The sequence below is a fragment of the Rhinatrema bivittatum genome, chromosome 7 (assembly GCF_901001135.1).
Source record: "Rhinatrema bivittatum chromosome 7, aRhiBiv1.1, whole genome shotgun sequence".
In the NCBI taxonomy this organism is placed as follows: Eukaryota; Metazoa; Chordata; class Amphibia; order Gymnophiona; family Rhinatrematidae; genus Rhinatrema; species Rhinatrema bivittatum.
This window is the reverse complement of record NC_042621.1, coordinates 299680552-299704024: the sequence shown is the minus strand read 5'-3', so window position 1 is coordinate 299704024 and position 23473 is coordinate 299680552. Positions and strand designations below refer to the sequence as shown.

General features: G+C 46.4%; 1 protein-coding gene across 1 annotated transcript in view; it reads right to left on the bottom strand.

Annotated features, from left to right (window-relative positions):
* Positions 1-23473, bottom strand: part of ATRNL1 (attractin like 1) — a 2205421-nt gene that overhangs the window by 100098 nt on the left and 2081850 nt on the right. The window contains exon 28 of the mRNA XM_029610472.1: positions 9141-9255. Coding sequence (XP_029466332.1) covers positions 9141-9255 — 115 coding nt within the window. The remainder of the gene's footprint in view (positions 1-9140; positions 9256-23473) is intronic.

Genomic DNA, 23473 nt, shown 5'->3' with positions numbered 1-23473 from the left:
AACAAGAGCTATTCTTCTGGAGCTCTCACAGTCTTGCACAACTTGTATCCATTCATGCTCTAGTCTAGGACATGAGCTCCTGGAGGCCAGACTCAATTGCTTTCTTTTCTTTAGGCATAGAAACGCTGGCTCCCAACTCTTTGGTTCAGGAAATGGTCACGTGTTGCTGGGACTTTCTGACTTGCCAGGAAGCTGTTCTCTATAAACCTGTGTCCAATGTACATTGCTCCTGTGTTACTTACAGGCAGAGTCAAATGCCAGTCAAAATCTCACTGCCACAATCCCATCCTCTGGCTGCCCAATAACCTAGCAAGTGCCAGTGTATGCCATGTATCTTAGGCACATCGCTTCCTCTCATTGTGCTCCTAGCTAAGTGTTACTCTTCTATCCCTGTTCAAACTCAGGGAACCAGGGACACAAGTCTGGAACCTTGTCACACCTTGAAAAGGAGGACTACATCTCCCAACATTCCATGTGAGAAAAGCAGGACTGGATCAGTCAGTTTGGGTGGGGCAGCGACCAACACACTGCATTAATTAATGTGATGAATTAATTAATTCAATGTGATTAAATCAATTAAATCAGTGTAAGCTCTCTGGGGCGGGCACCTATAGGCGCAGGTTTTCTTGTGTTTCCTGAAATGTGACAAGCTTCGAGCCAGCAAAAACTCTGGACTGCACCAGCCTGTCTGCTGATATCTGTGTTTAACTCATCTGTGATTAACTCAATGTGATGAAAAAACTTAAACCCCTACTTCATGCCAGTGACTTCCGCACAGTCATCCAGGGCACCCTTTCACAGAAACCTTCTTGATTTTTTCTCTGTATCAGCTGTCCCCTTACATGCTTAGAGCACAGATATATACCTAACAATATTGTATATTTTGATTGATATTAATTTATTGTTCAGAACCAGTTTCTGTTTTCTCTGTTAAATACTTTTAATGTAACAGGTTGTTGTAAATGTAAACCGGAGTGAAGGCAACTTCTGCTATACCTCGGTATATAAAAAAATGCTAAATATAAATAAATAAATAAATAAATAAATGGACTATTGTAACTCCCTCTTCCTAGGCCTTCCCTACTCCTCCATAAAACCTCTCCAAATGCTGCAGAATGCGGTACCCAGAACCATTTCCAACGCACGTAAATACGACTACTTCACCCTAATCCTTAAAGACCTTCACTGGCTCCCGATCCCTTCCCGCATCCTCTATAAAACCCTTACCACGATCCACAAAGCCATATACACTCACAACTCCAACTGGCTTGATGAGCCTTTCCGCCTCACACGCTCTAAGCGTCCCACCAGAACCTCCAATAAAGAGACCCTTCATGTGCCCTCCCTAAAGAAGGCTCACCTCACCTCCACCAGGGATCGAGCCCACGCGCTGGAACTCATTACCGACCAACCCCCGGCTTGAGCCATGCACGACGAAATTCAGATCCCACTTAAAGACTTGGCTCTTCAAACAAGCTTACCCTCAATAGCCCCGCTGCTTCCTCCTCTCCCCTGCTACCCCAGCAATTACCTGAAACTGTGCACAAAGTTAGGTTACAATTGTATTTGCTGTTTACTGGTCTGCACTTGCTTCCAAGCAGCCCGTTGCGTTTGTACTCTCTCGTTCATTGCTATTTCTCGGTTCCTATGTAATCCCCCCCCCTTTTTACCTGTTTATTGTAATTTCCATTCTGTAGTTGCGCTGTAAACCGATATGATGTCGCCACTAATATCGGTAGAGAAAAATTCTTAAATAAATAAATAAATAATAATTACACAGTTTTCCCAGAGGCCCATGAACGCTTCACTGCAGCAAATCTCACCACATCTTGCAACTTATCAGAGACTGTATATATTTGTTTAAATTCATGACTGAATTGTTTTGCAAATCTCTGGCATTTCATATTTTGGAGTAGATCAGCTTATGGCAAGCTGCTGTGGATCGGTTTTCAGTATTAATTGCACAGCTCTTGGATTTTGATGTGCATGGCTACCTCCCCAGCTCCTTGCTGTGACCTCCTAGAGCCTACCATGTGACCACCTTTTGCAAAAGTCTTCCGCCGTCTGTAAACACAGGCCATGTCACTCTCAAAATGAATGCAGGCTTCCAGGAGAAAAAGTCACAACTTCTAAAGGACTGACTCAACATTTGGGAGAGCTACAATTTTTTTTTCTTTAGCATATACATATCTACAGGTAAAATCCAGAACCCGATAACTTTTATGGTTCTTACTTTTGTCAGTGCTAATCACATACTATAGTCCTCAATACCCTGCCTCGTATATTCACAGATAATATATCTGGAATTCACAGCAGAGGTGCACTTAAAAAGAGAAAATCAATAAAGCTTCAAAGTTTAAACTTACATAAATGTCTCCAGTTATTTAGTGTGATGTGTGATAACACAGCCCTCGGGACATCCTGCGCTGCTGCACAGTTCTCTGGTCCAAACTCGCAATCTAATACCAGGTAATCACAGAACAGATCATCTACGTAAAAGCACCGACTCCCATCTGTCTTAAGCTAGGGTCACTCAGGATCAGTGGTGCCTGGACTGTTCTAAGGATGTCACCTGACCTCTTCGCACCATGAGAACACCAGGCCTTCTGCAATTCACACTTTAGTAAAATGAGTCATACAGGGAAAAGGGGGGGAAAAGACACCAGGAAAGGAGAAGACAGACAGGTTGAGCTGGTGAAGGAATGAGAAGGGAGTTAGGGAGGGGGAGAAAATCTAATACATAGAAGAGGGGAGGAAAGGGAGAAGGGGCAGAGAGACTAGAGGGGAGAGTGTCCCCGACCCTTAGGGACAGCCTAAATAGGGCTGCCAACTGGCTCCAGATTTTCAGGGCAGGTTTACTCCCCTGCATGCAGGCTAGTTATAGTCTTGCTTTTCTTAGGGAATGCAATAGGGAAATCAGAATAAGTCCCAGCATGCAATGGGATAAAACCAGGACTGGATCAACCTGTCCTGAACCCTAGCTATAAACTTACATACCAAACTTTGCCTGAAATATCTGTAACTGACCACTGAGGTAAGATGAAAAGTTGAATTTATTGGTATGTTTGATTGTATTATTAACCGTTTAAAGATGCTTTATATGTTGCATGGTCTGTATACTTTCTGAATTTTATGAATATTCACATGTCTTAGAAGCATTGGAATACAAAACTTTTAAATAAAACAATCAATATTCTAAATTGGTAAATGAATATATATCTAACTGCTGTAATGGACACAAGTAATTACAGCAAAATAATCTAACGGCAGATGCAGAAAGTGCTTTGAAAGCGTGACCACCTGCGGGTGCCTAACCCAGAGAGCTTACATAGCCATGCCTTGTCAAAATGGCCTTGTATGTGAGCTTGTGCCCCAAGTCAGCATTACAGTGCCAAAGTGTGCACTGTTTAGCTCACAGAGCTTCTTGGCCCGAGCCTCCACAATCCTAAGGCCAGCACTGATGTTACCCCCAGTAGCACAAAGCTCCTCCTAACAGCAGACTTAAGCATTTACCAGTCCCGGCTGATTGTTTAAAGTGACCACACAGCACCAGATATCAGCAGACAGGCTGCTGCAGTCCAGAGTTTTTGCTGGCTCGAAGCTTGTCACATTTCAGGAAACGCAAGAAAACCTGTGCCTGTATGTGCCCGCCCCAGAGAGCTTACACTGATTTAATTTAAATGCTTCCTGTTACGGTATGTCTTGGGGGAGGAATTACTTGCACCCATTATGTTCGGCATGCCAGCTATATCATTAAAAAGCACATCTGGGGGAGCCTGACCGCTGAAGCTACCATCTGGTCAAGTTTACCAGGTTTGGAGCTGCACTATTAGTGCAAAAGGTGACCCTCTCATGTGGAGGGCTGCCCAGCTGTATCTTGGCTGCACCCTGTGGTGTGAGCCGTCGGCATGCGCCCCTATGTCCAGCTTATTTAAGCTTCTGGTCAAGTCTGGAGATGTTTTATTTCAGCCAAAGTAAAGTTCAGGGATCTAGGTGCTTGAAGGCTCAGTTTCTGCCCCTTTTGAAGCTTCGCTCAGCCCTGATAACCGGATTCTTGTTTTTATTAATTTGGAGCAACATGCAACCCTGGAGGGAGGAAATCAGGTACTCAATGTAGTTTCCAATATTTCTCCCATTGCTGGGTCCAGTGCTGCAGCAGTGGTTGGTTCTGTGGACAGGTCTGATTCTGTTTCTGGCCTGCCTGGAGCCTGCACTCTGCTCAACATCAGGTCCAGAGTAGATGACATCAGTAAAAGATCAACCGGCCCACCCAATGAGCCCAGTCATTCCTGTCTGCCTTGCCAAGGATATATCCTAGCTGCCAGCCACAGAAGCTTGATCACTTTATGGCATACTGCTCCTTATCCAAACCCAGTTTTGTTTTTTTGACTCTTTGATTCTCTAGAGTCCTGGGTAGATGTGAACCCAACATCCGGCTCTTCTCCCCCACCAAGTTCTGTAAAAATCTAACAAGCTACCAAAACTAGTCCTGGTCTCTTAGGTCCTCCATGACCTTTCTAGATGGTATCTCGCCACCACCAGCTGGTTTATATGGAGTTGGAGCCCGCCGCTACCAACCTAGCTATTGTTTGACCTGCATGTCTCTATGCTGTGACTTCTTTATCCGCTACTTGTTTTCTCCTTACCACCTCCTTCCTCTGCTCTTCAGGGAGTGAAGGGAAGGTTGCTTGCAATCCAGTTCCCACCACTGTATCTAACAGAAGTAGGACTGAATCCTGTCACAGTGCTGGTTCATCCAGGCATCTACTCCCCTCTCAGTAAAAAAGTCTTTTTCCATGCTTCCTCTGAACCTTCCTCCCTCCACCTTCAGACCATGAGACCTTCTCCTTGAACTTCCTTTTCTAGGGAAATCTTCCCCTTCTCATGATCTACTGAAGCAGCAGCAGGAGGAAGAGAGGGGTCATGAACAAGCAGCTTCATCTGATCCTAGGCCCACTACTGGTTCCTGCAGGGGCCCCTGGTGATAGAATAGTCCAAAGCTGGGTCAAGGGGTGATCCTTGTGCAAAGGGAGGGTGCAGGCAGCTGCCTCTTCACTGAGGCCTGGCAGCAGCTGCTGCTTCTCTTCGGCAAACCCAGGGGGAGCGGGAGAAGGCAGACAAAGCCAGGGGAAAAGCAGACGAGAGAGGAGAGACAGGAAAAGCCAGGGCCACCACTTCCTCCTCCTCTCTTCTATGCTGGGAGCCTTGGACAGTGCCGCCAGCATCAGCAGTCCCTACCTATGATATCACGTGGCACAGACTGACAGCTAAAGCACTAACAGAAGGCTTTTTCCATAAAACATGACAAAAATACAAACAGCTAAGGAAAGCCCAGAAACCGCCACTGGGGAGAGAGAGAAGGTAAGAGACATTAGAGAGGAGAGGATGAAGAAAAAGCCACTGAAAGACAAAGACCTGAGTTATTCAGCATTGTCTCCCATTCTTGGGAAAAATGCTTAGTAAATCAGGCTGAAAGGTACAAACTAAGCCGTTCTTCTGACGATTGTTAATGTTTTAAGGGCAAGAGTACATGAAGTGCTGAACCTGGGGAAAAGGGGAATATTGCTGGGGTGTCAGGGACAGATGCGGGCGCTGAGATTACAGAAAGGGAGTGGCAGGAGAGAGAACCTCAGGCCCCCTCTGCCCTCTCCCACACACATGTATGTCTGCCTCTGCTTTCTGTGTGTGTGCACCCTCTGAGCCCTGCTATTCCTTGCAGAAAGATTTCTGCTGCACTGCCTCAGGCCCCAGCTAAGGCTCCTCTGTGAGCTAAATCATCAGAAATGTAGAAAGGAAAGCTTAACACTTCTCCGTTCATGGCATATGTGTGCATGAAATTCTCTGCAAGCCCCCAATCCTTTTTATCCACTGTAACCTGAGCAATTAACCCATCCAGCCTCCCACTTCTTCCAGTCCAGAGTGCTAAGGAAATCTTGACCTCCTGCAGGATATCAGCCCTTATTCCAAGTCACTTCCTGTCATCTTCCTTTTTGGTTCTCTATCATCTTCGGTAGAAGAGCACCCAAGTTCTCCTACTCAGTGCAATGCCCAGTCACCTTCCCATGCTGAGCAATCAGCTGGCTGAATGATCCTGCCGGCAGTGAGTGGGTTGATTTCTGGGGCCCTGCAGTCGGCTCTTTGCTTTCTTTTTATTACCTTGCTGGACAACACCTGACCTATCCATTTGCAAACCTCATGTCCTGGGGGTGGTGAAATATTGTCTCTCTAACCCTACATCACTCTGGGAATATGGCGCACTCCTGGTTTTCTAATTCATATCCAAAGCAGAACAACAAAAGTCTGATATCATTGAATTTGCACAGAAAGTAGGTTGTTTTTTTTCAAAAGTGTTGTATATAGGCAAGTAGAGCAAAATGAAGTCTTTCCATTAAGTGAATATTCACCCAGTACTTGGATTCACTAACTGCAAAAACCAAACAGGCTAATTTCCAGCTGAGGTTGAGCACTCATTTAGCATCCAAATTCTGGCCACCTAGGTTTTAAGCAAATGTTTTGCCAAACTTCTAAAAGCCTAGGTTTGCCTGAAATTTGTTCTTAAATCTAAGCAGCCAAAATTTGGCTGAAAATGACCACCTGAATCTGACATATCCTCTCCTGCCTCTCTCCAAGCCGCAGAAGCCTGGAGATCTGATCCCCCTCAAGCCGCAGTAATCTGCCTCCCAACAATGGAACAAAAGGCAGTCCCTGCATTGGGGTCATGGTTTCAGCTGCTACGCAATCTTCCCTCCACCAGGAGTCCTCAGTGAGCCTTGATCACCTCCTTGCCATTTACCTCCTCACTGATCCTACTATGCCCAAGCCTCAGTTCTACTTAACCCAGCCTGCTGAATGCCTTAGTGCTGCTCTGACCTGGCCACTCTTACTTGATATTCCTGAATTGCCTTTTGGCCTACCCAGGCCTCCTGCCTTGCATAATGGCCTGAGTCTCCTGCCTTGCCTTGTGGCCTCCCAGGCCTCCTTGCCTTTCTCTATGGTCCTCTGGGCCTTTCTGCCTTACCTTATGGCCTCCGGGGCTGCTAGGCTCTCCTGGCCAGCCTTGTGCCCTATTGGGCTTCCCTGGTTACTGTTCCCTGTTATGTCTAGTCCAGTCCTTGTTCTGACTTGTGCTACAGTAATCTTAAAAATGGAAAACAGAAAAAAAAAAAAAAAAAAAAAAAAAAAAAAAGAAAAAAAGAAAAATTTCCTTTGTTTAACTGAAGAGATCCACAATAAGGAGGGCGGATCTTTCCAAACCTTCAAACACAGTATAGTCATATACAATTTACAGGTAATTCCGGGTTTTAACAGCACCCCTTATTTATGTGAGATATTAAGGATCCTTCAGGGTACATTATCTACAGCTACTGGCACCTTACCCACTAAGAACTGTGTTAACTGGGGTGGATCAAAAAAGACATAAGTATTTTGCATATATTTAACCACACACTTGCATGGGAATTTAAGGAAATATCTTGCCCCAATTAACAAGACCTGAGGTCTCAAAAGTAGAAAGGCCTTCCTTTTCTTCTGTGTCTCACGAGACAGGTCAGGAAAGGCACGGACCATTAATCCAAGAAATCTCTCATTTCTGTGTTTTATACTCAACCTTAAAAGTCTATCTCTATCTGACTCTAAGGCAAAAATCACAATCAAAGTTGTAGGTATAGCCATTTCAGTGTCCGATGTTTCCAGCAATGCTGTTACGTTCAGAGGTTGATCAGTTGCTAGTGCTTCCATTTCTGTTCCAGTTCCCTGGTTCTCTGGCGTTGTTTTGGACTTTGGTAAATAGAATGATTTCAAAATCTTAGGGCTTTGTTCAGGTGAAATTTTTAATATTTCCAACATATATCTACTAAAAACTTCAATTGCCGATCTCACTGGTAATTGTGGAAAGTTAATATATCTAACATTCCTATTTTTTGCATAATTTTCTAAACTCTCGATCTTTTGTCCCATGATTTTATTCTCTTTTATAATCATTGCTTGTGTTTGCTGAACCGTTTTTATCTCAGTCCTGATATTTATTAATTGTTGTTCTGTCTCCATATTTGATTTTTCGTACACTTCAGTTAAACAAAGGAAATTTTTCTTTTTTTTTTTTTTTTTCTTTTTTCTTATTACTTTGTCATAGTTAAATAGACGATACTGTTGTTATAGTACCGACTAGATATAATCCTTTTTTTTCTGATTCTGTACAAGAATTTTTTCTTGAAAAAATTGTTAAATTGCATAAATAAATAATTTAAAAAAAAAAAAAAAATGGAAAACAGTGTACCTGGATGGTATCGTTATTAAAAGGTACATAATTACAGGGTGATTTTATGGTAACTTCTAGCACAAGAGATTTTCAACCAATTCAAAATACAACTCAAAGCAGGTGAATGGCAGTCTCTTTCAGTTTTTGCCAGATCTCGGATGTTCACCAGTGAATCTGGGGAAAAGCCCAAAGAAATCTGACAAACCCACTTCAACCTAATCCAAGGCAAATGTTGAATCCACTTTGGGTTTCTTCAAAGAGATCGAGGAAGCCAATTTGCCAAACCTTCAAAGTTTTCCCCAGTTCGCTGAATTGTTCAATAAACCTATTTGGAAGAGGATTTCATGCCTCTGGCTGAGGGTTGCAAATATTGTGTGCTCCATGAGGGAACTGCTTTGGTGGCATGGATCTCCAAGCTATATATTCGTGTGCACATATTGCTGGCTAGTGCTATGTTAGAGGAAGATATCACCGCAATATTTTAGAACCACCCCATAATGGGAAAAGAAAAATTACCAAAACGTCCAGAACTTTAATGTAATAGATGACTATAGCTAATCAAAGTATGTAACTAAGAACCAGATTTACAAATCATTTTCTCAAAGACTCAAAATGGGGAAACCCCCTTAGTACATCCTTCATAGTATTGGGACATACGGAAACAAGAAATATGCTGCAGATTTGGGATGGCTCTTGGAAAACATATTTCTTCCTGCCAATTGATCAAATTCCATTTTTGATTAGAGGGTTTACATTTTCTCTGGCAACATCTCAGAACAAGCTTCAGTTGTATCGTTTATCAGGAGAAGATGCCAACATTTTACAGATCAGTTTTTGCAACAAACATGTCTGTAGACTCCTCGTTTCTGGGCTGAATTCCTACCTGACTGCCCGGGTGGAGGGACGCCCAGCGATCCTCTCGGGAGGCAAAGAAACACGGTGAGGACGGCGGCTTTGCTTCCACAACATGGTTCGATGGCGATAGGCTTAGGGGCACCCTGAAAGAGAAAAGAATTTCAGTCATGCAGCTTCAGAAATATTATGCTGTATAAAGCTGCCCTCCTCCCTTCGGTGGACAGCAGAGCCATTAGTTTGTTGCATGGAATCGATTCTACCACGTTTGAGGACACTGCACCTCGGGTCACCACTCAGGTTTCTAACTGAGTTTTGTTTGCAGATTTTTAAAGTCAAAGCTACGACCCTTCACTGCCTGACTCCATCCTGGGTCACACCTAGCCTCTCTCTCTCGCCATTGCAGCTGCTTCAAATGCTGGCATTACCTTCAGTTCAGATTGCTAAGATCTGCTGCATCACCTTCATTTCACCATCTTCATGCCACCATTCTCTCCCTCCCTTGAACCCTGCCTTCCTGGGCAGACTCTCTGCTTCCCAGCGTATCGTTTCATGGAGCTTCTCACTACCTTGCTCCTTTTCCTATTCGATTTTAAATCAAACTCAGAACTATGGTTTTCCTTTCATTCTGCCTTTATTTCTTTCTTCAATATTGTTTATATTCTGCCATTCCAAAAAGATCTTGGCAGAATACAATATATATATTTACCAACATCCTACCTCGGACTATCTTGAACCCCAGTCCTGTTCCCATATCCCCCTCTATCTCATTACGCCTTCTCCATCCTCTTGCGCCCTTGTCAAGTGCCTTATCCTTGCAACAGCCCATTTTGATGGAACCCCTGCCAGTTCTGATCAATAAAACCACTTTACTGAATCTATATTTGAAAAAGCTGCAACCCCCCTCCCTTCCTCCTTATTCACACTGTTCTAGCAGACATTTTCTGTTTTGTTCCCCTTGCAAACATGTTTACTTCAATATGTACAGAGTGCTGTATAGCACATAATAATATACACACTGAGGGGACTTACCTGATAACTAAGATGGACTCTTCAGCCACAGAATTGACCCAAATAAAATCCATCTAAGTTACTTGGATACATTTATCTGGATAACTTTAGCACTGCCTTGTGGTTTGACCATATTTATCCAGATAATTCTAAATATTGGTGTTATCTAGCTAAGTTATTTGGCTCAGTTAGCCCCACCTTGAAATGCTCCCAGAATTCCTATAACTTATCTTGCTTTTATCCATATTACAATAGAGCCGGTGAATACAGCTGAAATTTCAAAAACCACAGTCTGTCTATGGACCTCGCACAGAAATGAAGTCAGATCTGTATGCATGATTCAGAAAGTCAGAGTCTGTGGGTTTGATTGTTTCAAATTCAGGAAGTGAAGAAAGGGATGAATATCAGAAGATTTGGGAATTTGTTTTCAAAGTCACAAAAAGACATTTGGTAGTATCTTCCTGATCTTTGTTTGCCAAAACACAGCAAAATTTGAGACCGAATGGCCTCTGTATGTATTTCACATACATCCTGAACACACCAGCTTTGTTTCACATAGTGATGGGAGGGTGCTCTTCTGAATCAGGAGCCTTGTAATATGTGGGTAGAGGTATAGGGCCTGCTTCTTACCAGTGAAAAGTGTCTGAGGGCTATATGTGAATGTGTTTGATGTAGTCTCTGACTGAAATGGCCAGATAAGTGTAGGGAGTTCTCCTAAGCGTCTATTCAGAAGATGGGAGGCGCCTCAGAAGGGGCCAGAGAACGGTGAATGGGGATATGAGGCACAGGAGAGAAATACTGAAACATGATGGCAGGAAAAGGCATGTGGCCCATTCAGCCTGCCCATCTGTCCAATTAATTTAGCAGGATGCTGGTAAGGGAGTTATGCTTCACTAATATTCATAGGGACCTTACAGCTGCAACATTGGGATCCTTACTTGGAACCTCACTCCACCTACAAGGTAATCTGGACAAAACCCTTTTTAGGTTCCACACTAAACAAAATATCTCCTACTTGCAGGCTGTTCTAACACTGTCAGCAGCTATGTGACAACTGAGGAGAAGTGAGGGAGTTGAGTATGTTAGAAAAACGAGCAGACAGTGAGGCGGCCTGCTGTTGCTTGGAAGCAGGCAGACTAACACAGACTGGCTGCCTACCCTGTACTGGCCTGGAATGTGGATCTGTATAATATCCGTTCACTAAGGCTGAGAGTTAGCGGATAGGTAATAGACATAGCCACATGCCAGGCCAGCTAGGCCACAAGTCCTGCCAGCCATGTGGATCAGCAAGGGCCTGCAACCATAAGACCCCTGAAAGGTGATGACTGACCTTGGAAATAGACTATTCTGCAAGCTTTTCACCCCAGGAGTCCTCAGCCTATGTGTTTAAGGGTGGCCATAGATAGCATAAGCACTGTAACTGATACTAGCTATTGCAACAAGCAAAGTACTCTGCATATTTTCTAGGCACATACATACATATAGCAGCACCACATGATTAGCCCTGAGCTAGACTGGCCAATGGCCTTGCAGCACTGTGACATTTACATATCTGACTAAAGCTCCCTGTGATGGGTCAGGTGAGGCAAATAGCTTCTAACACACCTTTGCGTTGGGTTCAATGATGTAAATCTTTTCTAAGGAGACATGTAGGTGGGTGCTCTTAGAGTCATTAGAAAGTATACTGTGATGTTGAGATTTCTGAGGTGACTTAAAAATACAAGTGAAGGCATGACACCATCTGATTCCCAATCCTGCCTTCACACAATCTGACCAGCATACTTGTGTCGCTTCCCCGAGATGCTTACGTCACCAACATGACATCCCAATGGCCAAGGCCCTCACCATCTGGACATGATAGTTGACAATTTGCCTAGGTGGGGGTAGCCGGTATGCAACCACAAAGAGGTATGCTAGCTTGTAAGGACCTGTGAGCATTGTGGGAATGCTGTAATGTTGCACAGGCGCTTTACCAAAGGCTGTAAGTAAAGGCCTGCTAGGTGAGCACTCTGATGTCAGCAGTGGCTTTGAAACAGCTGAGGCAGTGCTGCTGTAGGCAGTGCTTTTGCAAGCCCATGTGACAGAAAGCATCCCAAGTACAGGTGCATAACTTTACATGCAGACGTTTGTCAGCTATGGGATCAGGTTGTAAAATGGGAACTCTGTGACTGATACCTTAAACTGTCTCCCTGTAGCTTTAGGCTGTGCCTTTAAGCTTCTGAGTTACTTGTGATTTATAGGATTTCTAGAGCTGTTGCTCTCCATGTTCAAGGCCCAGCTGGAGTCCTATCACACCTATGCCACTATCTCACCCATATGTGAGGGCTAAGTCAGGGTCCTGGGGGAGGCCCACCAAGCCAAATGTTACAAGCTAGGCCAAGCTGTGTTGGCAGTCGTACACGAATTCTCTTATGACATATGCCTCTTTTAGAGTCACTATCAGTCAGAAAACATTAGGACAGCCACGTGTATTTGGTGTTATCTTTAATTTGACTACTGCTTTCCAAGTACAGACTACTGCTCCATTGTCGAGATGACGCCTATGTAGGCATATGTGTTTTCTGTTACACACTGACCCAAGACAGAGGAGCAGTGAGTGAAAGAAAAATGATAGAAAGAAGAGCAGCTGCAAATACTCTACTGCCCTCCCTTTCATGGAAGGGGAAGGGGTAGGGGTAGTTGAGGCCTAACAGGCAAAGTTGCATTCTATGAGGCTTTGCCGAAGCTGGCTGCCAAATAGCATGGTGTCCTCAGCTTGTGCAGTGCACAAGGGGGATCCTGGGGTAGATCTGGAAGTCTCCATTGGTATCCCATGGTGTGGAGCGAGATTATGGAATACACAGCAGAGCAGAACCTCATCTCCTATTTTGGATGGGGCATACATTAAAGCTCCACCCATTTTGTCCAAACAGCAAAATCTATTTTTGAGAACTCTAAAGATGCGTTCTATGACACAGCGGGTAGAACATAAGGCCTCATGGTACCTCGTCTCTATCGGTGTGTTAGGAATAGCAACGGGGGTGAGAAGCCACCTGAAACCATATCCTGAAACTCCTGCGGCAAAGACAGAATGGGGGCATCAATCACACTCAATCACTTTGAGATCTTACTGCCAAAGCACAGCATACTGTAAAATGGTAGAAGCTAGCCTATAGCTTATCCTGAACCTTAAAAGTCTATTTCGGTATCCTAAGTGCATGCCACCTTTTTCTGGAACATTATATGACCAGTATAGCATTAGCTGAATCTAGGTCACCTTCCGCACTAATAAACTGAGCCCTGGGATTCCACCAAATGTGTGGCAGCTCCTCACAACCAAGCTAAGGCTACTTGTTCGTAGCAGACATCAAACCCTTAAGCAATACATCAGAGGTGCCACACCTGTCCTAGCAAAAACTCCTCTACCTTGGGGTCTGAATGTACAAGTCCCTGGCTGCTCTGCAGTATGCCCTACACAGATACAAATTTTTTTGCCCTGACACAGGGAATATGCTAGGCCCAAAAATGCACCAGCCATTGCTTCTGGTTTACCTGTGTGATGGGCACGACAAACTGTGCCTAACATCCTGGCTAACCCATCTCTAACAGGCCACACCTGATCTGCAAGTACCAGCAATGTGGACACTTAAAGGTTGTGATTCACCTGTGAGATTTATATTGGTCCAAATGGGAGGATTGGAAAATAATACTTTTTACAGTGAACCTGTAGAAAGTGTGTAGTGGCTGCTCAAGCTTTATGGCAAATGCATTGTTTGGTCTCCCAAGATTGACAGGCCTCTTGAGCATGGGGAGAAAGGCAGGCCCTCACCAATGGCATGTAGGTCCAATTGTACAAGCCACTTATGTCAGCGATGCTGTTACATCCCCCACAGCCCCATGCCATTTGAAGCAAACACAAAGCCAGAGATGGAATAGAGACAGAAGCATCTCTCTTATCTATGAGCCAACCATCACCGTAGAGGCCATCCTCAAAATTTTCAAAGATGCCCAATTGCCTAAGTATAAAGGAATCGTGTGCGGCTCCCGCGTACCTGGCCATCACGTCGAGCATGCGCATTCGAGTGTCGCAGACCATTTGCACATTGAGGGAATGGAAGAGCTTTCTGTTGCGGAAGATCTCCTCCCTGTCACAGGGTGGGATGAAGGCTACGTGAGTGCAGTTGACAGTTCCCAGAACACTGGGAAAGTTAGCGATGGCATAAAAGTCTCTCTTCAATTCTATCAAGTCCTACTTGCCCTAGGAAATGCTATGTAGTGATTCATATGGTTAGATATAACTGTTATGACAGCAGGAAAAACTGGTTTGGGATATTCCCTCCAAGGTCCCTACTGTCATCTGGAAGAAGCCGCTTGCCATGTGCTGCAGGGTGGACAATAGTTTGGTGAGGCCCGGCACAGCATGGGACCTTACCGTGACTGGATCCAGATCCCCTCGGATTTCTTCATATAAATCCAGGATAGCCTGAGAGCCAAGGCGATACCTGCTAACACATAATCCTCTGGCATGCCCAGCAATGAGGTGCATGGAGGAAAGATGAGCTCCCTGTATCTCCCCCGCTGTGCCCACCTGTGTGCCAAGTGCTGCAGTGGCCCACAGCCCACGACCCTCTCCCTGCAGGGCCAGTGGTGTGACCTCTGGTGCAGGGACTTTCCTTGCCTGTTCTTGCGGTTGTTCCTGTTCCTCCTGTTGTCTGTGGCAAGCCTCCCAAAGCATCCAGCATCGTCCAACAAGTAAATTTGCCACAGACATTATGGGTTTAGGAAGACATGCAGGTAAGAACAGGGGTTTCTATTGGCCCAGGATAGCCCGGTAGGTGCATCTGATAGAATACCTCTTTTTATCGTGTGCGATAATCGCGATCCACGATAACGGCTATGGATGCTCGATAAAACGTTTTCCCCTGGTAACGCCAAAAAAAAAAAAAAAGGAGCAGTTATTTCTGCATTAAATCCTGAGTTAGTGTGCATTATTCTATCACGGAATGCATTAGGACACCTTAATTTGCATGAACTCCTCCCACATGCATAATAAATTTAAAATTTGAATGCTAGCTTGTGGTGCGCTATTTATCATGCACCCAATGCGCGTAAGAACTCATTTAACATGCATTTGGACCATAATACAGTTTAATGAATGATCCGGTAAGTTTGCAGGACTACGTTTCAGCGGCTCAGCAGCGGTGCTGAATATGCCCAGCTATGTTAACGTTAGCCAGATAAGTTTATCTGGCTAACTTTAGGACTGTTCTTTGGCCCCTCTTTTATGCCCCTCTGACTACCTCATGATGGGTCAGCACAGTGGGTTTTTCAATTCCTGCTATTTGTTTGGCTAAGGTCGAATTTAGCCAGAGAAATGGCATTGAATACAAACTTGACAATAAATAACTAAAGAAATGAAATCTCTCTGTGATGAGTAATTCCACATTCACTTTCCACTAGCAGTTTTATTTTTTTGGATACAGTGAGGGTAAGGCATGTGCATAGCATGTGATTTACTTGCAAGAGCCGTCTTCTGCTATACTAAAAGGCAACAACCTCATTTACAGTAGAGAGATAAAATTATTCTAGTCAGCCCTGGGTACACTTCCATGAAGTAGAGGCCACGTGTCCTTCTAGACACATATAATACTGGTAGCTCTCAAGCCCATAGGCTGACCAAGAGAGTTGCTGGCCGAGACGTTTACAGGTTTACCCAGTTCAATGGTTCTGATTTTCTGTTACTGCAGCGATTCTGATTTCCATGTCCAGGAGACTGAACTACAAAGCATGCAGGTTAATTGTCTATCACACAAGATGAAAAGCTACTTTGGCAGATCGGAGCAGAAGAGTTGTTTCCAGGCTGCCTCACAGTTCATTACACTTTGCACTGAGATCGTTAGTACGGTCGTTTCATGCAAGTGATCAGTGCTATGGCTCATTGCTCCCGGGGCTTACAAAACCAAGCGAAAACCGTGCAGGCAAACAGGCAATGACCTTCCACTTCTTTCTGTTAAGGAAAACCCTTTAAACAGATTTCAGAGATTCAGATACAATACCAACGAAAAACAGGATACAGTGTCCATACTGTTCAAAAGCCCATATATATCATAAGAAAGCTCTATAAGATATACCAAAAGAATCCATCAGAGACACTCTGAGTTGGTCCAGATTTTGTAACCAGGCCCTCTCAGCCCCCAGCAATGCTCACCTGGGAGAGCCCAAACTGGTTAGATCTTGCAAGCGAGGTAAGGTCAGGCCTCGCTAGTACCAGGGAAGACTGGGAGCTATGAGCTGCATAGCTCACATAGAGTCCTCTTTGTACTCACATAGAAGTGAGTACAAAGAGGACAGGAAAACCAAACCTCTCAGCATTCTGGGATTTGTAGTTCAGTGCTTAAAGCTAAGAGTCTTTCCCACCCCCACCCAAAAAAAAAAAAAAAGAAAAAAACTAAATAAATAGAAGAAAAAATAGGCTGCTTCAAAGCACCTCCCTGTATCTTGCTGGCTGTTATGTAAATAGGACAATAAAACCATAGCCTGCTCTTTTATAAAGCAGTGTGGTTGCTGTGTTAGTCTACTTGATTGCACAGAAATAAAGGTTAACAAAAAACAACAACTCAAAAAAGCTATGGTGATACCTTTTTCCTGGAGTAACAATCCCTTTCTTGCCAAGCCTTTGAGAGCTCTTTTAGACAGCTCAGCAGGTGATCAGTAGCTACAATTATTTGACTGTGCTTTGTCACTGTGAAAGTACAGCCTTAATGAGGCCCTCCCAGGTCTTCAGGAATGTGTTCAGGATGTCTGCCTCCTCCTCCCCAGGTGCTCCCTTGTCCTTTCTCCATGACCTGCCATCCAGGGAAATCTGTAGTCTGCTGACTCGCAGGGTTAGGGACCAATAGGGATTACAGCAAAACTGAACGCTATATAATTCATTTTCTGGGGCTCCTGGTGCTATGTCGTGCAAAGGTTTTGTGTGAGAGGTCCCCAAGAACAAGGTTCAGCCTAAGCAACAAAAGCAATAAAATAAAATCAGAACTAGAAGGGGCAATTTCAAGGATTTGTCTTCTTGTTTTGCTAGCACGTGAAATACATGCACACATTTTGGTCACTGCTGTTGCTTTACTTGACATTAGTTGTTTAAACTTCCAACGTGTTTCAAAGAAAAACAAGCTGGAAGCAATCTGGCTATCTTTCTTTAAAAGAGGAAGCAAATTTACTTACCTGTAAACGCGGTTCTCTGCTATAACACATGAGTGTCATCTGACGGTGCTGACCCAGACCCAGCAATCAGAGCTCAGTAAAGAGCATGTGTGGGAGTTCCCGTACACTGCCTTGCGAATCCCTCAGTCTTTTCCAGAGCTTACACTTTAGTGAGGTAGTGGAGTCTTCAGGAAGATGGGCAGGTACTAAGTATGGCTAATTCATCCCACTATCTACAAAGAACGTTATTTACAGGTAAGCACCGTGGACAAGCAGGCATGAATTAGCCATAACAAGTGGTGAGTCGCAAGCTGAGGGATGCACTGTCAAGCAATCACTTAAAGTCAACATGGCCCCTCCAAGGTGGCCCCACAGGATGAGCAGCCTGTGCAGAACCACTAGTACAAAGTTACTGTCTCCTTAGGACATGCTGCTCAGACACAGGCCTGGTGCCACTGGGTGTGCAAATCGTGCAACTGCATAGGGCAGCACACCCAGTGGGATGACATCAGGAGCAGGGAAAAGCCCGTGCTGCCACCAGTGGACCAATCCCACGGCAGCGAAAGAAGAGAAGGTCCACCAGTGGACCTGATCCCATCAGCGGCAGAAGAAGAGGCCTGTGGTGCCACCGGTGGACCCGATTGCACCATGGCGGAAGGAAGTCCGTGGTGCAGCCAGTGGACCCAATCCTACAGGCGGCAGAAGAAGAGGAAGCTACAGCAGAGGAAGCCCTTCTGCAGCTCATCCTCAGGTGTTGGCCCTCTGATATTGAACACTCATAGTGCTACAACTTCCTATATTCTCGTGAGATGAGAATACGGGAAGTGCTAGCACCGTGAGTGTTGAATTACCGCAGTGCCAGCATAGGAAGAGGAGCTGCAGGAAGGGCTGTTCTCCACAAAGTAAAAGGTACAGGCAGGCTGCAGCAGCAGCAGAGGAGGAATGAATGTATGTGTGTGTGTGTGAGTGAATGGAAGGCTGCCTGTGATGAGTGTGTGTGTGTGTAAGTTGAAGGCTGCCTGTTATGGTTGTGGACCCTTGGGCCGGGACGAGTGATGGTGGGACCACTGAGGGATTGCCCCCAGTAGCTTTAGTCTCCGGTAGGTGGAGCTGGCGAGGATAACCTGGCAGGACCTTCACCTATACCAGTCCTTGTTCCCCGAAGGTTGAGCCCTTGGGTGCCGGGGCTGGCAGGATCTAGGAGCGGGTGCCTCGATGAAGACGACGGAGCAGAAGATGAACACAGGTCGGAGGTGCGGAACGGAGTCCAATCCGAAGGTCCAGGGGCAGGCAGCAGAGAAGCAAGAATGAAGTACCAGGCCAAGGGTCGAGTCGGGCAGCAGACAAGCAGAGATGAGAGCACAAGCCGAGGTCAAACCAGGAGATCAAGCCGAGGACTGGATCACAGAAAATGAGGATCAAAGAGAAGGCCAGAGGCAGGGACGAAGGCACGGTGAGGAAGGCAGGAACTGGAACGCAGGATCATAAGGACTGGAACAGAATCAGGAACAAAACCAGGAACAGAATTAAATGCAGGAGCAGGAAGAAGATACGTCTGGAACAGCAACTAGCACTCCGAGGAGATGACCTGTTGCAAAGGCAAGGAGCTGGAGACTGCTGCAGGGTTTAAATACACTGGTAGCGTGACATCATCTCTCTGGGCCAGGCCAAGATTTCCTGCCGCGGCCCCTTTAAAAGGTGGAGCCTCCCGCGCACATGTGTCTAGGAAGAGCCCTGCTGGCTGGAGGAAGATGACGATGGCGGCCGCGTGGAAGACTGCGGTTGGCCTGCCGCGGAGCGGGGCACGCCTCGCCAGGCTGCAGCAATAACAGGCAGCGAAAGAGGTAGGGGGGACCGGCAGAGGCCTACCACGGCCGGGAGCCACAACAGTACCCCCCATTATGCCCCCTCACAGAAGGACCAGGGTTGCCGGGGTGTGTTCGATGGAAATGCTGAAGTAAGGATTTATCCAAGATATTGGACGATGGCTCCCACAAGCTCTCTTCAGAACCAAAGCCTTCCCAGGAGATTAAATATTCCCATCGCCTGTGATTACGACGGACATCCAGAATATCCCGGACCTGGTAGACAGGGTCATCTGCAGAAATCACCTCTGGAGGCTTGGGTGGAGCGGCGTGGTATGGAGAGAGTACCAAGGACTTCAGTAGGAACACATGGAAGGAATTATGTATCCGGAGACTGGAAGGAAGCCGTAAACGATAGGTCACAGGACCCAGACGTTCACTGACAGAGAATGGACCAATGGATGGGACCTGAAGGCGGATGTGGCGAGTGCTGAGCCAAACCCAGTCCCCCGAGTTAAAAAGTGGAGCGAGGCAATGATGCTTATCCGACATGCGCTTGGCTGAACTGGCAGCTTTTAACAGGTTAGCGTTGGTGGTCTCCCATAACTAGTCATCTGTTCAGCCGTGAGCTGGGCTGCCAGAGAAGGTATGGAGAGAGGTAAGGGCAACGGAGGCCTAGGATGCTTACCATAGACAACTTGGAAGGGAGAAGTCCCAGTGGCAGAATGGACATATGAACTGTGTGAAAATTCTGCCCATGGCAGTAGTGTGGACCAGTCATCATGGCGGCTCCCCACAAAGGAGCGGAGTAAGGTCTTCAACCCCCGGTTGATCCGCTCGGCTTGTCCATTCCCTTGAGGGTGAAAGGCTGTAGTGAAATCCAACTGTACCCCGAACATTTTGCACAAAGCACGTCAGAACTTGGCCATGAATTGGGGACGACGATCAGACTAGATGTGCTGAGGAAGACCGCGTAGACGGAAGATATGCAAAGTAAAAAGCCGTGCTACCTCAGGGGACGATGGCAGCTTGGGTAGAGGAACATAGTGTGCCATTTTGGAGAACCTGTCGATTACAAACCATATCACAGTGTTGCCAGAGGAGGTGGGCAGGTCGACCACAAAGTCCGTGGAGATGTGGGTCCATGGTTCCTGAGGAGCTGGAAGAGGATGTACAAGTCTCCACGGCCGGCTGGGCAGTGGCTTATGTTGCGCACACATTTGACAGGAACTAACATAGGCCCAAACATCCTGGGCCATCCGGGGCCACCAATATCGGGACAGCAGTTCCAAGATTCGGGTTCTGCCTGGGTGTCCGGCAGTGAGGGAATCATGAGCTCAAGTTAATACCTTAGGTCGAAGGCGGAGTGGGACCACGATCTTCCCTTGAGGTATGGTGTCAGTCATGGCCTGTAGAACCTTGGCAGGGTCCAAGATGTAGTGAGGTGGATCCGGTGTGTCCTCTGCTTCGTGAAGTCTAGATAGAGCATCTGCCCGGACGTTTTTCGTCACGGGACAATAGCGCAGTACAAAGTTGAACTGGCTGAAGAAAAGAGACCAGCGGGACTGGCGCGGGTTCAGACACTGTGCTTTGCTGAGGTACTCTAAATTTTTATGGTCAGTGTAGACCGTAACGGGGTGTTGCGCCCCTTCTAACCATTGTCTCCATTCTTCCAAGGCCATTTTAATAGCCAAGAGTTCCTTATCTCCGATTCCGTAGTTTTTCTCTGCGGGGGAAAATTTGTGGGAGAAGAAGGAACAGGGGAGTTGAGCCCCTTGTCTGGAGTGCTGAATGAGGTCTGCCCCCACGGCTAAGTCAGAGGAGTCCACTTCCACAATGAACAGGCGAGCAGGGTCAGGGTGGTGAAGACAAGGTTCTTGCAGGAATGACCTCTTTAATTCCTCGAAGGCTTGGACAGCTTCAGCGGGTCAATGCCTAATGTCAGCACCTTTCTTAGTTAGGGCTGTGAGAGGTGCGACAATATGGGAATAACGTGGAATGAAATTCCTGTAAAAATTGGTGAAGCCAAGAAACCGCTGAAGCGAATGAAGTCCCACAGGTTGCGGCCACTCCCGGATGCTGGTTAGCTTGTCCGGGTCCATTCGGAAGCAGGTGGTGGAAACAATAAAGCCCAGAAAGGGCAGGGACTCTTGTTCAAAGAGGCATTTTTCTAGTTTTGCAAATAGGCAGTGTTCTCTTAGGTACTGGAGAACCTAATGGACGTCAGTGCGATGTGTAGCCAAGTCCTTAGAGTAGATTAAGATGTCATCAAGATAGACAATTACCCCCTTATGGAGCATGTCCTGAAAGACTTCATTCATTAGGTTTTGAAAAACCGCAGGCTCGTTACACAATCCAAATGGCATTACGAGGTATTCGTAATGACCATTACACGTGTTAAATGTGGGTTTTCCACTTGTTCCCAGGTTTTATTCAGACCAAATTATAGGCCCCACGAAGGTCCAGTTTTGTAAAAATTCTGGCTCCGTGGAGGCGGTCTAAGAGTTCCGGAATCAATGGGAGTGGGTAGCGATCCCTGCGAGTGATAGCTTTAAGCCCCCGTTAATCTATGCAGGGTCTTAACGAGCCATCCTTCTTGGCTACAAAAAAGAATCCAGCACCTGCTGGAGAAGAGGAGGTGTGACTGAAACCCCTGTCAAGGTTTTCTTTAATGCATTTGGACATTTATTGGCTCTTAGGCAAAGAGAGCAAATACACCCATCCACGGGGCAGAACTGTGTCGGGCAGGAAGTCGATGGCACAATCGAAAGGGCGATGCTCTGGAAGGGTCTCCGCCTCCTCTTTGGAGAACACGTCAGAGTAGTCCATGTACTGTGGAGGTAGAGGAAGGGCGGTCACTGCAAGCATGAGTTGAGGTCTCTGTTGTAGGCAGGTAGTAAAGCAGTCAGACCCCCAAGCCGTGATTTGTAGAGTCTTCCAGTCAACGGTAGGGAGTGTTTTTGCAACCAAGGAAGGCCTAGAACCACTGGGTGAATGGATTTTTCCAGGATAAAGAAGGACATTTCTTCCTTGTGAAGAACCCCAGTAATGAGGGTCACTGGAGCGGTGCAGAGAGTGACTCAACCGGGAAGTGGATCACCCTGAATGGAAGACACCAGCAATGGTGGGGTATGAACGCATCACTGGTAGTTGCAGTTGGTGTACCAATTCGGCCAGAATGATGTTCTCTCCGGAACCGGAGTCAACGAAAGCCAGAGTTGAAAAAGAACCACCGGGAAACTGGAGTGTCCCCGGAACTGTACATTGAGGAGCGGGATTGATGCAACCTAGGGTCAGCTCCTCGGTGACACCTAGGCCCGGGAGTATCCTGGATGCTCAGAACACTGGGCCAATAGGTGCCCCTTGCTGCCGCAGTACCGACAAAGTCAAAGGGATCTGCGGCACTGCTTCTCCTCTGCGGTTAAACGGTTTCGGCTCAATTGCATGGGCTCCTCCCAGTGTTGCAGCGGAGTCTCAGGAGTTGCTGGTGAGACCAAGGGACAAGAAAAGGTAGGACCCAAAGGCACTGCTCGACGGACCAGTTTCAGTTCTTTCATGCGTTGCTGAAATCGCCGGTCAATCTGGCCTGCCAGGTCAATGAGAGCCTCCAGTTCTTCAGGGAGTTTTCGAGAGGACAGGCCTTCGAGAAAGGCCTTCGAGTAAGCTGTCCTCCCACCAGCCAATTTCAGAAGCCAAGGTGCGAAACTCCACCACATACTCGGCCAGCGCACGGGAACCTTGGCAGAGATGAAGCAGTTCAGAGGTGGCAGTGGACTGGCGACCAGGCTCATCGAACACCTGACAGAAGGTTTGAACGAACTGGGGCAGGTCTCCAAGAACAGAATCCCCACGTTCCCACAGCGGAGAAGCCCAGGCCAGGGCTTTGCCGTCCAGTAGGGACAGGATGAATGCAGTCTTTACTTGATCAGTTGGGAACTACGTGGCCTGGAGGGAGAACCTCATAAAGCAGTGGTTGAAAAACCGTCGGCATTGCCTTGGATCCCCGGCTTAACGAGGTGGAGCAGGCCAGACGTGCCAGATGTAAAATGACGCGCGACGAGTAAAATAATGCATAGTGTGATACTGTGTCGTATGACGCAATAACTTATTGTGAATTGTGCAACTTGCCTACACGATGTGGTAGATCAGAAATCTCCCTAACCATGCCCATTTTCCTTTTTTTTGTCATGAAAGCTAACGCACCACCATATTTCTGCTTTATATATAGTTTGTACCTGAGGCAATGGAGGGTAAAAAGTGACTCGCCTATGGTCCCAAGGAGCAGCAGTGGGACTTGAACCCTGGTCTCCCTGATTCGTAACCCACTGCTCTAACGACTAGGCAACTCCTCCACTCCTTAGACAGTAGA